The 14,293-nt window shown below is 40.7% G+C and overlaps 1 protein-coding gene across 1 annotated transcript in view; it reads left to right on the forward strand.

Moving 5' to 3' along the window:
• Positions 1–441: 441 nt before the first annotated feature.
• The window catches only part of LOC122836092 (neural Wiskott-Aldrich syndrome protein-like), a 33,010-nt gene continuing 19,158 nt past the window's right edge, over positions 442–14,293 (forward strand). Inside the window, exons 1-4 of the mRNA XM_044125764.1 lie at positions 442–1,194; positions 2,554–2,688; positions 3,594–3,680; positions 3,778–3,874. Coding sequence (XP_043981699.1) covers positions 1,090–1,194; positions 2,554–2,688; positions 3,594–3,680; positions 3,778–3,874 — 424 coding nt within the window. The 5' untranslated portion in view covers positions 442–1,089. The remainder of the gene's footprint in view (positions 1,195–2,553; positions 2,689–3,593; positions 3,681–3,777; positions 3,875–14,293) is intronic.

Below are 14,293 nucleotides of genomic sequence, written 5' to 3' on the forward strand. Positions count from 1 at the left end.
ACTATTTGCTGGATTTTATTTTGACCTGGGTGGGGTGTCCGCTTCAGTCAACTCATACTATGCACTCAACCCGTCATTGTGAACGTGCATTTGAAGGACACAGGAATCGGGGAACAAGGGTGCAAGTACATTGGGACAGACCGGTGTTCAGTTTCTGCTGATGGACACTCAACGAAGTGCCCAGACTGATACCACACATGTTCCATTAATTCATCTTTGCTAAAACACATAACATAAAAATTCTACATTTTATTTCCCCAAAATTCGCTAATATGTCTATTAGTGAACCAAGTGGAACGAAGTGAAATTTACTTATTTTATAAAAAGTATTGAATTTTGTTTATTACATATTTATGTAATAAAATTGTTAAAGTTTATCTTATATAATTGTGTGAGTGTGACTAGCATTAAACCTTTTGAACCTGCTTTGTGTACAAAACGTGAAACATGTCAAGTGCGCCAAGCCATCCTCATCAAACAACGTCACAGCCCGTCCATCCAGGCTCCCCCTCCTCTTTCCTCCGCAGAGCCGCATTCCTCCTGCTACAGCCATAGAGATGTCTGGGTACAGCGGGCCGAACCATTCTCTGGGAGGAAACACGGCCACGCTTCGTTCCGGCTACAAGCAACATTCCCGCGCTGGCAGTTCACAAGTCCTGTCTCTGTCTTATTCTGGTTACTGGTTCAGCTAGCGAATGAGGACCGAGGCTTTGGGAGCTAGTTAACGGCAGCCACCACCCCCCGCCCCAGCTTAAAGTGGTCCTCACCCTCCTTCTGCCATGTTGGATCCTTCCTCTGCTCCCCAGGCTGCTGGACTTCCCAAATGAAAGTTGCGTGTTAAGCCAACTCCAGACATTTCTATAGTACGCTGCTTTAGGTTTCCACCAGTCGAAGAATAGAAGGACTTTTCTCTAGCAGAAAGCATCCTGGACTGGTGGCCGCGCCTTCCTGCTCGGTTCCCCTGAGCGGAGATGGTTGCAGGCCAAAGCGGCCGGAGCCCGCATGGAATATCATTCCTGAGGAGAAACTGTTGAGGCCAGTTCTCGCACAAGAGCCCCGCCGCCGGGGAATCTAAGCGAATTAGGAGTCATGAACAGCCACCATCCGCCCCGTAGGGCTCTAAACGTCGGCTCGCTGCTTCTCACCCCGCAGGAGAACGACTGTCTGTTCGGCTATCTGGGCAGGAAATGCGCTGTAAGTTCCGCTGTTTGTTTATCGTCCTGCAGGCTGGAGCAGGTGCACCAGAACCCCGCTGGTCCTCAGCCCAGTAATAATACTGTTTAAATACAGCGCTGTTAGCTGTGCATCAGGTGGCCGATTTATCCTCATTTGCAACGTCTCCGTATGAAATGAGAGCTGGAACACAGAAAATGTTAGCTACTGATTAAGCGCCGGTCTTTCAGTTTACACCTGAAACAAATGTGGCGCCGTAGGTTGTTTACTGCAGCGGTGGGTTCAGTGTTGGCAGCTGCAACTTTTAGGAGCATCTCTGCTCCTTCAGCTCTGCAGGCCTGGCAGCGAGCCATGGGAGGGTTAAGAAGTCCACGGGACTTCTCTTGTTGTTCCGATGGGAAAAAATACTTATCCCCACTAGTCGGACCGATTATTAATATTTTCTCATGAACCCATAAACGTTAACTTATCTATAGTTATTTTAGCTTTTGCCAAATGTACACGTACCTCATCTTTTGCTAATATGGTGCTCCGTGACTTTAACTAGACCACTAGGCCATTTCTTAAACACACTGCAGTTTGGAAGGCAGTCATCACTGAAAACAAGTTCTGAACATTAAATGTTTGAATGCAAATATTTGGACATTAGTTATTTTGTGGTTTTGGTAGTTCCCATATTATATACGTTTTTATATTTAGGCTGGCAAAATATCAAGAATTTTCAACAAGAGATTTACATTTCCACCCAGTTAGATCTGCATGATTTAGCAAATTGCATTCATCCCTACAATATCATAATCTGAAAGGACAGATTAGATGCAGTAGTTGTTGGGCTTCAATATTTAAGATGCATCAGAAGTCTGAATGCCTGCCAGCCGTCTATTTCTTTCACCTCTTTACTACACTAATGTTGTTGCTCTGCTATAGAAACCAATAAAAGATGCTGAGATATATTGTTGTCTTGAGACAAAATATGGAAATGTTTAAAGGGAGTAATATCTGGCTCTGACTGTGTATTGTAGATTTCTGACCAGAACCACTTCAGCTGTTGCTCTAGTAATCTCTGTAGCTGCAGCTTCTGCAGCTGTTGCTGTAACTGTAGCTGTAGGTGTTGCCATAGCTTTTGCTGATGTAGCTGGAGATAAAAACCTACTGGTTCCGATAAAATATTTGAAATATTAAATTAAAGGTTGTTTTGATTTTCCCAGGTCATGTCACTGCCTCCTGGACTTGCTGTGGTCTCTTTTTCCTGACCTTTGTTTGAGTTTATTGTCAGCAACGTTTGGCTTCATGAAGCTGCTTTGCTGCTGGTCACTCGTAGTTGCGTCAAGAAACCAAACACCAGCATCTGATCAACATCCTGTCTACCTGTGTGTGCAGACCTTGTGTTCGGCTGTGGTGCAGGTGTACCGAGCCGAGCGGAGCTGCAGCTGGGTGAAGAGGTGCTGTGGAGTGGCATGTTTGGTCAAAGACAATCCACAGAGGTCATACTTCATCAGAGTGTTTGACATCAAGGTAAGACTGGCTTCATGTCCAACACCTCCAGCTACTTACTGTACACTCACTGATGGTGGACAACACAGAACAGGCAGATGTGACATATAATCCCACTTGGGCTGCACAATATGCCACAAATATATAGTCTTGGCAATATCAGTTTGTGCAACATTCACATCGCATAGGACTGTTTAGAGATTAATATTGGTTTGCTAATATTTTCTAAGTTATGAATTTGCATTTTCATGTTACTGTAATAATTTGCCAGCCTGACAGTGTTGGCACAGCAGATGTTCACACCTGACATTACTGATGTCACTCAAAAGGCTAAAGGTCAGGCTAAAGGTCAGAGTTAACCCTAACCCTGACATTACTGATGTCACTCAAAAGGCTAAAGGTCAGAGTTAACCCTAACCCTAGACAAAACAGACAAAAATGGGAGACAGATGAGCAAATCTACACAAACAATTTATTTATACAAAAGTATATGGCTCTAGGAGAACTACACAGTCAGTCTGAGAGGAGTGTGAACCAATGCTGCTGCCCAATCCAGTCTAATCCAGAGGCCAACCCAGCAGGCCAGGGACTGACTGGACATCAGTATCTGTCATCAGCCTGGTGTATCCAATTAGCAGTCCTGAAAAGAAGAGAAAAGAAAACATTTAGTGGATGGGAGAGACACCTACTGGACAATAGGTCTAGGTGCATTAAGCTGTGTTCACAATTTTTAGTATTAATCATTGAATCTTCTTTGTTTCTCTATGATATATTTGTATTATTTTGTTTGTACATTTACGTAAATATGTATATTACTAAATATAACCAAGCAACTGCTTCAAGATCAGCCCTACTTCACTTTGGTGTCAATAGAGCGATTCATGAGGCGTCTATCTTTATGTCTGTGTGCTCTCCTGTTCTTGCAGGAAGGGAAGAGCATGTTTGAGCAGGAACTCTACCACAGCTTCTCAATCAGCTGCCCCCGGCCGTACTTCATCACCTTCGCAGGAGACGTAAGTGTCGGACTGCTGGCCCACAAACGTGTGTATTGTCTCGGCATCAGCTCAGTGCTGCTTCTTCGCCCTCTTTCCTTCTCTACCCTCCCTTTAGAGCTGCCAAGTGGGCCTGAACTTTGCCAGTGAAGAAGAAGCCAAGCGTTTCAGGGTGACTGTCAGCGACCTGCTCACCCGGAGGCAGCGGAAGTCAGGTGAGTGTCACTGTTTGAGTTGGACTTCTTCAGCCGCCGTGACCAGTCTGCTTATAACGTCAAACATTTGTGCCGCTCCTACCCTACGCCACCCCACCCCACCCCAGCGCCAGCTCTATTTTTTGACCTTTTCCACATGTTGTCACTTTACTGTGCGTTACTGCCATCGAAAAGGGCAGAGCCACACAAAGCAGTGTCTGATTATGAACTAGAATAGTTTTCACAATTTTTTTTTAAGTAAAAATCTGAAAAGTATGGTTAATATTTAATAATTTCCCTTTAATCTTGTACCTCTGAATACCATCCAGTGTATCTCTTCAGTCTAAATGCGTCTGGTCTGGTTCTGCTCTAATGGTGTGTTCACACCAAAAGCGTTACGCGTGTCAACAACGCGTCCGACACCTCAAGTTCGACGCGTGTGTCTGAATGCAGACACTTGACATTTTGTCCTACAACTAGCGATCTGTGCTTCTGGTTTACATTCAAAGTCTATGTGGAGGCATGTGGAGGACGCATCAGACGCGTCAGCTGCATCAGCTCTAATCATTCTTTTCCTTTGGATGCTCTTGATGCTTCAAACACTAAAAACAGTTCAAATCTTATTGCCCTAGATGCTTGAAAAGCGCCACAACGGCCCTTGATATAAATCCACATCAGAGGTCACGTTGACAGAATATTTTCCGTATTTGACTGGTTATTTTTTGAAACGACAGGAAAGTTTAAAGTCAATCCATCATTTGACAGGTAATAATTAAATTATAAATAAACTATATAGACCACAGTCAGTGGTTTGTGTCATTACAGAGAAAAAGTTAGATGCGTTCATTTGCTTTATGTGTGATGGGATCTGGTTTCATGGTTCAAGGAAGTGAATATTAACTACACTACATGAAAATGTGGCTAAATAGCCTATGTTAATATGATTAGAATTTGACGGATAAAAATAGTACATGACAGATTTTTTTAATGTTGTCAATCAAGATGACGGACAACAAAAAACGTCTAGGGTGACCTCTGCACCACATAGACTTTGAATATAAACCAGATGCACCTGTCATTCAAAAGGTTCTTCAGAGAACCTCTTACCATGGAGATCAGGGAACCCAGCAGAAGGTCAGGCAGAACCTGGTGGTCGTGTTTAAATTGGGGTTGGGTTCTACAACATCTCAGAGTTCTGATCAGTTCTTCATGAAGATAGCATGGACCAACGTAGGGGTGGGCGATATTGCCAAAAAATTATATCAAAATATTTTTTAAATGCCTTAATAACAATATCACATTTTGTGCTTTTTCTTGTTTTTGGGGGGGGGGCATAGGATTAATATATATATATATATATATATATATATATATATATATATATATATATATATATATATATATATATATATATATATATATATATATATATAATCTTTCTTTCTTTCTTTCTTTCTTTCTTTCTTTCTTTCTTTCTTTCTTTCTTTTATAATGTTACTACATAAAAAATATTCATATATAAATATATTATGAAATTACAATGTTTAATGTGTCAAAGAAAATAAAAAGTAGATCAATAGAATCTGGTACTTGGTATTTTCATTTACCAAATACAAATGAAAATACTTCCATTCATTTTTGTGAGAGACGGGGTCACCCTGGACAGGTCACCAGTCTGTCGCAGGTCAACACAGAGACACACAACCATTCACACACACACTCACACCTAGGGAGAATTTAGAGAGACCAATTAACCTGACAGTCATGTTTTTGGACTGTGGGAGGAAGCCGGAGAACCCGGAGAGAACCCACCATGCACAGGGAGAACATGCAAACTCCATGCAGAAAGACCCGAGGCCGGGAATCGAACCCAGGACCTTCTTGCTGCAAGGCAAAAGCTCTACCAACTGCACCATCGTGCAGCCCACAAAAATACTTAAATACACTAATTTAAACAAAGTGTTGAGGTTCAACAGAACATTAGTTTTACAAGATGTTAACTCAGAGGTCTCAAACTCCAGGCCTCGAGGGCCGCAGTCCTGCAACTTTTAGATGTGCCTCTGCTGCACCACACCTGAATAGAATAATTAAGGCTCTGGAGAACTGATCTACTCAAGGTGGAGGTAATTAAGACATTTCATTCCAGTGTTTTGTACCTGTGGCACATCTAAAAACTGCAGGACTGCGGCCCTCAAGGCCTGGAGTTTGAGACCCCTGTGTTAACTGTTTCCTCCTCACGGTCTTTTAGAAGTTCAAACATTATGTGCAAACTTTTAGCTTTCATGGCCCCATTTTCTCTCCCCCCCATGCAATGCTGTTTTCATTGCTTTAACAACAGTAACTGAAGTTTGTTTCATATTTTTTCTAAAGGAATATCTGATTCGGGACACGGAGAAATAAGCACATTCAACTCTTGCTTCCACTGATTTATTCAAATGTGTAAAAGTTATTAGACATGACTAGCTGCAGCTAGCTGGTTTGTTCTCTGTTTCTGAGTGGCCTTGTATCCTTGACAAAACAATCAGAAAATATTTCTCCTCTTTCATAAAACTTGGTGGCCTTAAACCTTTGCTCTAAGCTTTGAGTTATTTAGTTATTTTTTGAGAAGCAGTCTGTGTTTTAGAAACTTGACTATCTGCATGCAGGATGACATATTTACTCCATGAAATTAGCCTATCACAATACAATTTATTTTCTTGCTTTCATTTTAAATTATTTCAGTTTTCGTCATCTATACTAGAATTTTAACATTTGCTTATTGAGATGTTAAATTAGATTTGATTGCTTCAGCAGAGACAAATGAAAAGATTTTAAATTTACATTTAATTTGAAGTTTTAATTGGGAAGTTTACTGCAAGACCAACGCACAGCAGTGTCTACAATGTGACTGGTGTACGCCTTCAGCATTGCCCTGTTTAATGAAAACCAGACTAAAATGCATGTAGTGTAGGGTTACTGGTGTATTAAAAACAGCCTGCCAGGCTTTCTGATACACTGATTGAAACCCTGGTCACTCTGAGCTCTGAAACTCTGTGGAAGTAGTTGTTGTGTTGTAGGGTGGAGCTGCAGCACCCTGAGGATCTCTCTGCTGCAGCTCCTGTTTCTAACATCTCCTCTAACCCTCAGCAAGCCTTCATTCCTCCTAAAATAATAATAATCCCTTCACCCCCAGTCAGACTGTCCCAGTCTGTCTGCTGACTGCTGAGTAACATGACTGATGGTTTGTCTCTTACAGAGAAAATAGGCAACCTGAGAAATGGTATGTTAAACTCCTCTCAGCATATTGTAATATTTCATTCTGTCTCCAGTGTGAAGCATTGAAGCAGTTATTGCGACACTGCTGTAGCTCTGCAGTTCTACAGAGCATGCTGATTTGCATGTACAGTCACAGCCAAATGTTTCCCTGTGAGCAGCGTTTCCTGCTCTAGCTCTTCTTCAGTCTGACTGAACGACACACTGTATTAACAGAATGTCCAAGTAGCTCTGGGAGCTTCTGTCCAGATGAGTTGACCTCAGATCCATGTTGCTTCCAGGTTAGAGCTTGCTTAGTAGGAGTGTGAGGGAGATAGCAAAGCCTCAGGTTTAGTCCAAGAAAAGCAGCGAAGGCAAAGTGAAGATCTGCAGAACGAGCCACGTTGAACAGTAGATGTGTCTCTCTGGGTGATGGGTTAGGGTTAGATCACAGGCTCCTGTTCTTCCACCTCTGGTCACTCAACCCTGTTTTATTTTAGTTCTGCTTTAAAATCTAAACAAAAATATTAAAAAGATAATACAACATGTCCAGTTTGGATCTAATATGCAACCTGTCTACTAGTTTCACTAGGTTTCATATGAAACAACAGACTGAACTGGTCAATAACTGTTGGTTTGAATAATTGGGTTTTATGAGCTCTTGCTGTGAAATTTGCCCCTCTCCTTCCATTTAGTTGTTTAATCAGGAAGTGGACCAGAAGAGATGTTCCTGTCTTGAGTTTTACCTGCTGTCACGATGTCATCTGTTGGCTGGAAGGATTGCGTGGCTCCTCATGCCATGTTGGTGGTATGTTACTGGTTATTGAATGAAGAATAAAAGTGTAGAACGGCGGTTTTCAAAGTGTGAGGCGCGCCTCCCCTGGGGGGCGCCAGAGCACTTTAGGGGAGGCGCGGTGCGAGGGAAAAAGTAAACCGGAAAAGCTATCTGCTTGCTGTCTACTGATGTGAGAGAAACGTCTATTACGCACCCGCTCAACTCTGTGGATTTAGGAGAAAGTTGGTACTGTGGGGTGCGCGTGTGGAGTGGGGATCAGTGGAAATGTTTCCCACCTTAGAGGATGTTTTGGCCAGTGATGTCAGTAACGTTACTGACGTCGGACCACTTTTTTCAGTAACGAGTAATCTAACGCGTTGCTATTTCAAATCCAGTAGTCAGACTACAGTTACTTATCAAAATCATTTTTGTGTTACTGTGTTACTATCTTCTTTTGTAATTTAATCGTATTTCCTCTACTCGTCTTGTCGAGTGACCGACGTCTCTATGCGACAGAAATGTAAACAATGGAGGGAGATGCGCATTTTGTTGGTGGAAAAACTGGAACTATTTTCAGTTTCTGTCGCCAAGTCCGATTATTATAAGCGGCTTTGGGCTTCATCTTTTAAAAGTCGCTTGCAAGTTTAATGAGCGGCGGGTTGCGCCTTTTTGGGCTCGTTTTTGAACGTGAAGTTACTCATTTGGGCTTGGAAATAAGCAGAGACTCAATAAATCCCAGAATTTGTCCGTCATTAAGGTAGTTTTATTCAGTCTCTCCCTGTTCATCATTTCCCGGATGATCCGTCCCGCTGTGTCTTTGTTAATGTCAAGTTAATTTATTACCTCTCAATGACATCGAGCTTCGCGTTGCGCTCCAGAAAACTGCAAACATTGAGACTAATATGAACAGCGCAATAAACGTGAAAACAGCCACGAATAAACGTGTCCGTAGTTGGCAATAGTTATAATGGCAAGTTAGCACCGTTATAATTATTAATATTACAGTAAGTGTCGCAGCCATCTGAGCTGTGGAGCTGCAGGAGGAGCTCTGCGCTGCGACATCAAACGCAGGGCCGTAACACAGAATCTGGAGGCTGGGGGGAGGGGGGCTTTAAAATCCTTCTTTGAGTTTTCCAGACAACAGTGGACCACACAAATTACTCATGTTTTTTATTTTTGTACAATCTCCTCTTCAGTTCAACCTTATCAGTGGAGACACATTGTTGATGTTACCATTATAAAATAGCTGACAGTTAAGAATTGGCAAAGCTCAATGTGATTTTCACAGGAGGCAGAGCGTTGTTGTTAGCAGCTGCTGAAAGTAACTAAAAAGTTACTTTTAGTGTAACTTAGTTACTTTCCAAGTCAAGTAATCAGTAATATAACTAAGTTACTTTTTCAAGGAGTAATCAGTAGTCCGATTAAAGTTACTTTTTCAAAGTAACTATGCCATCACTGGTTTTGGCCAGAGCGGGGGCTGAAGGCGGAGTTTTTACAACTCCACCCCCCCTCCGCGGGGGGGGGGGGGAGGCGCAGCAGGCATTGGGCTCCTTGGAGGGGGGCTCACCCTTTCATACTTTGAAAACCCCTGGTGTAGAATAAAAACCTAAATAAAGAGAAAGAGTCCAGGAAGCCTCCATGGCAACAATATGATCTCTTCAGTCACTTTGCCTAAGATCAGGTCTCTTGGCAGTGATATAACAGAAGCTGAAGACTGAAGGCACCCAGTTGAGTGTTCCCCGCTGCAGGTTTATCTGGTCTGCAGGAACCCAACTGTGCCATATGTGCAGCACATGGTCGCTGCTGCTGCTCTGTTTAAGCCTCCCTGTGACTCACTGTAGGCCTAATTTGTATTCTGTCATTGGAACCTATTGCTTGTTTACAGATCTAACACACGAGTCATCCAATCTCAGGCATATTAATATTTTTTGTTTTAGAAGCTATAGGACTAAACTTAGACACCAGAGTCCTCTGGGAGAGCTCCTACTTGACTCACCCTGTGGCCCACACATGCTGTCTAGGCCAAAATTTGACCTTTCAAGTTTGAGGTGTGGAACCGACAAAATTTGCCCTTTGACACAAAATTGCTTCCTTCCTGTTAATTTTAGGGCATACCTAGGCTTGTCACAATAACAAATTTTGCTGAGTGATTAATTGACTCAAAAATTATTGCAATAAACTCTAATATTGTTTGAAGACCTTTGTACACCGATTTAATGGAAATTACAGAGGGGAATCCCTAACAGCAAACAAGGCACAACCCAAAGTCCAGCGGACATTGGAGATGATATGTGGAACCAACATTAATGTTTATAAAACATTTTATGCAAAGAATATAGAAATGATGAAGGGAGGAGTTGGAGCGAAATTGCTAAGCAGTTGATGAACCCGGTAACTTTTCAGCTGTTCTTCGTTAACGTGACATAAATAGGTTCTAATGATTTTCATTCAGTCAGGACGTTACACTGACACTAGAGCCACATGCACTGCAGGTAGATTGTAGTAAAGCATTGATTAATGCCTGGTTTTAAAATGAGTTAACTGAACTTGTAGCCATTATTTTGTTCCCATTGTTGGACACCACAACCAGATGGAACCGTTATACCTAGGATTTCTGTTGGCTAATGTGTGATCTCTCAGGTTTTGAAAGTTGTCCGACAATCGACCGACAGCTCTAAGATGGTGTAGTGTGAACTGGACATTACACTGAGGAAATGAGGAAGGGAGGGTCAGTGGAGAGCAGCGGAGTTGAACCTTTTTTCATTCAGTGTCATCAACAGAAAGAGAAAAAGGCCGGAAGAGACGATAAAGCCGATAATTAAAATGATGTCAATAGTTTTAATTCATTGTTCGATTAATTGATTTATTGTTTATTGCGACAGGCCTAGGCATACCTCCAAGACACTTTTTTATTTGGGGGGATCTAAATACATACCAAATTTCAGTGTCCCCTATCTCATGTTAGGTGGCACTATAGAGCAGTTTGTCCACGCTTACTTTCGATTCCATTGGAATCCAAAAATTTCACCTGGACAGGGCCGGCCCAAGGCAAACTAAGACTACGGTCACTAAGGGGCCCCCTCAGTGGAGCTGATTTATTTATTTTTCTGTAATAATTTCTGTGTAATAATACCAAAAACACACAATTTCACTATGAAGTGATTTGTTTTTACAATTATATATATTTGAGAAATTACTATTTTATTGACAAAAAAAAAATTGTTCTTAGGGGCCATTGTTGGCCACGGTACGTACCACATGCTTCACTGGTAACATGAGCTGCTGTGCAGAGCGCATCCAAACGTCTAAAGCTCCGGTCAGAAGTTAAATAAGCAAAACTATGTCTCAATAAAAGACTTATCCTTCAGGGAGGGAGAATAGAAAAAAGCCAAGATAAAGGGTTTGTTTTAATGAGGCTTGTTAATGTAATGTAATGTAAAAGATTAGTAAAGCTGCTAACAGACCATTAGCTTGATAGTGACCTGGACCGGTCCAGTTCAACAGACAAACATTTATGCTAGGGTCTTTGTGTTTGTGTGAAACTGAGTTTTAACTTTAAATGATTTGATTCTCATGGTTGGCTCTGGATATTTTTGAGGCGTTTGATAACATTTGATAACAATAATTAAAACTTGTCAATGTTTGACATTGTCTAGTAAAATGTTTTTCCGTCAGGCTACAGAGCTGCTACATGATTAGCTGCTCTATGCTGTAGTTGGGATTTGTTGTTTGCTGCTGAGCAAAATCATTTTGTAGCTAAAACAAACATTATTTTTTTATTTTATTTTTTTGAACTTTTTATTTTCAGTAACATTTTTATATCAACACATACACATGTCCACCCCTGTCACAATTCACATCTTATTTATGCAGACCATTCCTGACATTTAACCCACACCAAGGAAGCTGGTCGTACAAATCCAGCTCTGCCAAAAGTCATCCTGGGAATGTTGATGAAGGAAACAGTCCAGCAGAGAAACATCTTCCTCAGATAGACATTGGACCTGTTAAGAGGCACTTATATTCATCAACATCCACGGATATATATAATACAATAATTACTGTGACAGGGACAACAATAAACATAATGAGAATACAAACTAAAGCAGTAAAAGTACACAAAAAAAAAAATGTATACAAAATAAATTTGGAAGAAACACAAACAGACAAATAGAGGTGTCAAGGTTACAGTATGAAATTAGTTATAGGTCTCCACTTTGTTTCAAAGATCTCCATCTTGAGTTGCAGCCTTGATGTCATTTTTTCCATAATATAGACTTTTCTAATTCTCTCTCTCCACTGTGTAATACTGGGAGGCTGTGGCCTCAGCCAAGCATATGTTATACATTTTTTTTGCAATCAGAAGCAAAACTTTGATCAAGTATTTATTGTTTTTGTCGATCATGTCCGAGGTAATTATTCCTAAAATATAGACAGAAGCATCCAGATCCAAATAAACACCTAAAATATTCTTTATATCTGTTTGCACCTCTTTCCAAAACTCGACCACCTTCGGACAGTCCCAAAATATATGGGTGAAATCCCCCACCTTTCCACAATTTCTCCAAAGCCTAGATGTTTTACCATAATTAGATGTGATAACTGGAGTGTTAAAGTAACGCATCTTAACCTTCCATTCAAATTCCCTCCATGTCGGGCTGTTAGTTAATTTGTGTCCAGATCTAAATGTTTCTTCCCACTCTTCATCTGTTATTATTATATTAGCCTCCAGTTCCCATTTCTCCTTAATTTCCTTATTATTAGCATTGGATTCATATTGCAGGCTTTTGTATAGTTTTGAGATTAAGCCTTTTGTTGATTCACCTTTTGCTATTGATAATAAAATTTCTTCAGTCTTGGTCATATCTGTTGAGATTTTTTGCCATTCACTATGATTCTGGAGATAATGTCTAAGTTGTAAGTATCTGTAAAAATCAGTTTTTTGTAGATTAAATTCCTGTTGGATTTGTTCAAAAGATTTCATTGTTGCTCCATTAAAAAGCTGTGCTATAAATACCAGTCCTCCATTTGTCCATCTCTCAAACCCTTTATCCATAGTGGCTGGGGTAAAATCTGGGATCTTCCCTATTTTTATAATTTTTGATATAGATTCAGGAAACTTAAATTTCTTTTTTATTCTTGACCAAATGTTAATCGTTTCCTTAATCCAGTAATTTTGAATTTTGAGATTTCTTTGAACTCTCCTTGTTGTAAAGGGCAGTGTATCTAGGGACAGGTTTGGGCAGGCTCTTTGCTCCATATCTACCCAAATTGTCTCTTGATCCTTTGTTAACTATAGTGCTATGGCTCTCAGTTGAGCAGCCCAATAATAATTCTTTAATTCAGGTAAACCTAACCCTCCATTACTCTTTGAGGACTGAAGTATTTTAAGTTTGATTCTTTCCTTTCTATTTTGCCATATAAACCTTGATATTCTTTTATCCAATTCTTTAAAAAAGGAGTTAGGAATGGAGACTGGGAGTGACTGGAATACAAACAGTAGTCTTGGTAAGACATTCATTCTGACTGTTTCTACGCTGCCCCCGAGGGTCAGTGGTAGGATCTCCCATCTTTCTAGGTCTTTTATAATTTCCTTCTTCAGCTTCTCGTAATTTGCTTTGAATATTTGTAAAGTTTGAGGTGTGATAATTATACCCAGGTATCTAAATCCTTTATTGGTCCATTTGAACTTTACTAATTCTTTTAGCTGTGTTGGGTATTCCCCTGATAACATCATTGCTACCGATTTACTTTCGTTACTCGCATACCCAGAGATATTCCCATATTCTTTAAGGCTCTCTAGTAGGGCCGGTACTGACTGGAGTGGTTCTGTTAAGAGTACTAATAGATCGTCAGCAAACAGTGATATTTTATGTTCCACCCCTCCCTCGTCTCTTATTCCCTGGATTTGTTTATTCTGTCTTATTGCTTCTGCCATCGGTTCAATATTAACTGCAAATAGTAGCGGGCTTAGACAGTCCCCCTGTCTAACTCCTCTCTTGAGATCAAAAAATTCTGAACAGTGTCCATTAAGTCGGATTCGAGATTTTGGATTTTTATAGATTACTTTCACCCATTCAACAAATTGCTGTGAAAATCCAAATTTCAATAATGTCTGGTATAGAAAACTCCATTTTACCCTGTCAAAAGCCTTTTGGGCATCCAAACTAATCAAAAGGGAGGACTGTGATTTAAATTTTGTATATGACATTACATTTAGTATTCTTCTAATGTTATTTGCTCCCTGCCTCCCCGGAATAAAACCCGTTTGGTCTGGGTTAATCAATTTAGCTATATATTTTTGCATTCTTTCTGCCATTATACTTGTTAGTATTTTTAGGTCGTTGCATAATAAGCTCACGGGTCTGTAGCCTTCACATATAGTTGGGTCTTTACCTTCTTTATAAATTACCGATATAATGGCTTCAGACCAT

Source organism: Gambusia affinis, linkage group LG08 (genome assembly GCF_019740435.1).
Source record: "Gambusia affinis linkage group LG08, SWU_Gaff_1.0, whole genome shotgun sequence".
NCBI lineage: Eukaryota > Metazoa > Chordata > Actinopteri > Cyprinodontiformes > Poeciliidae > Gambusia > Gambusia affinis.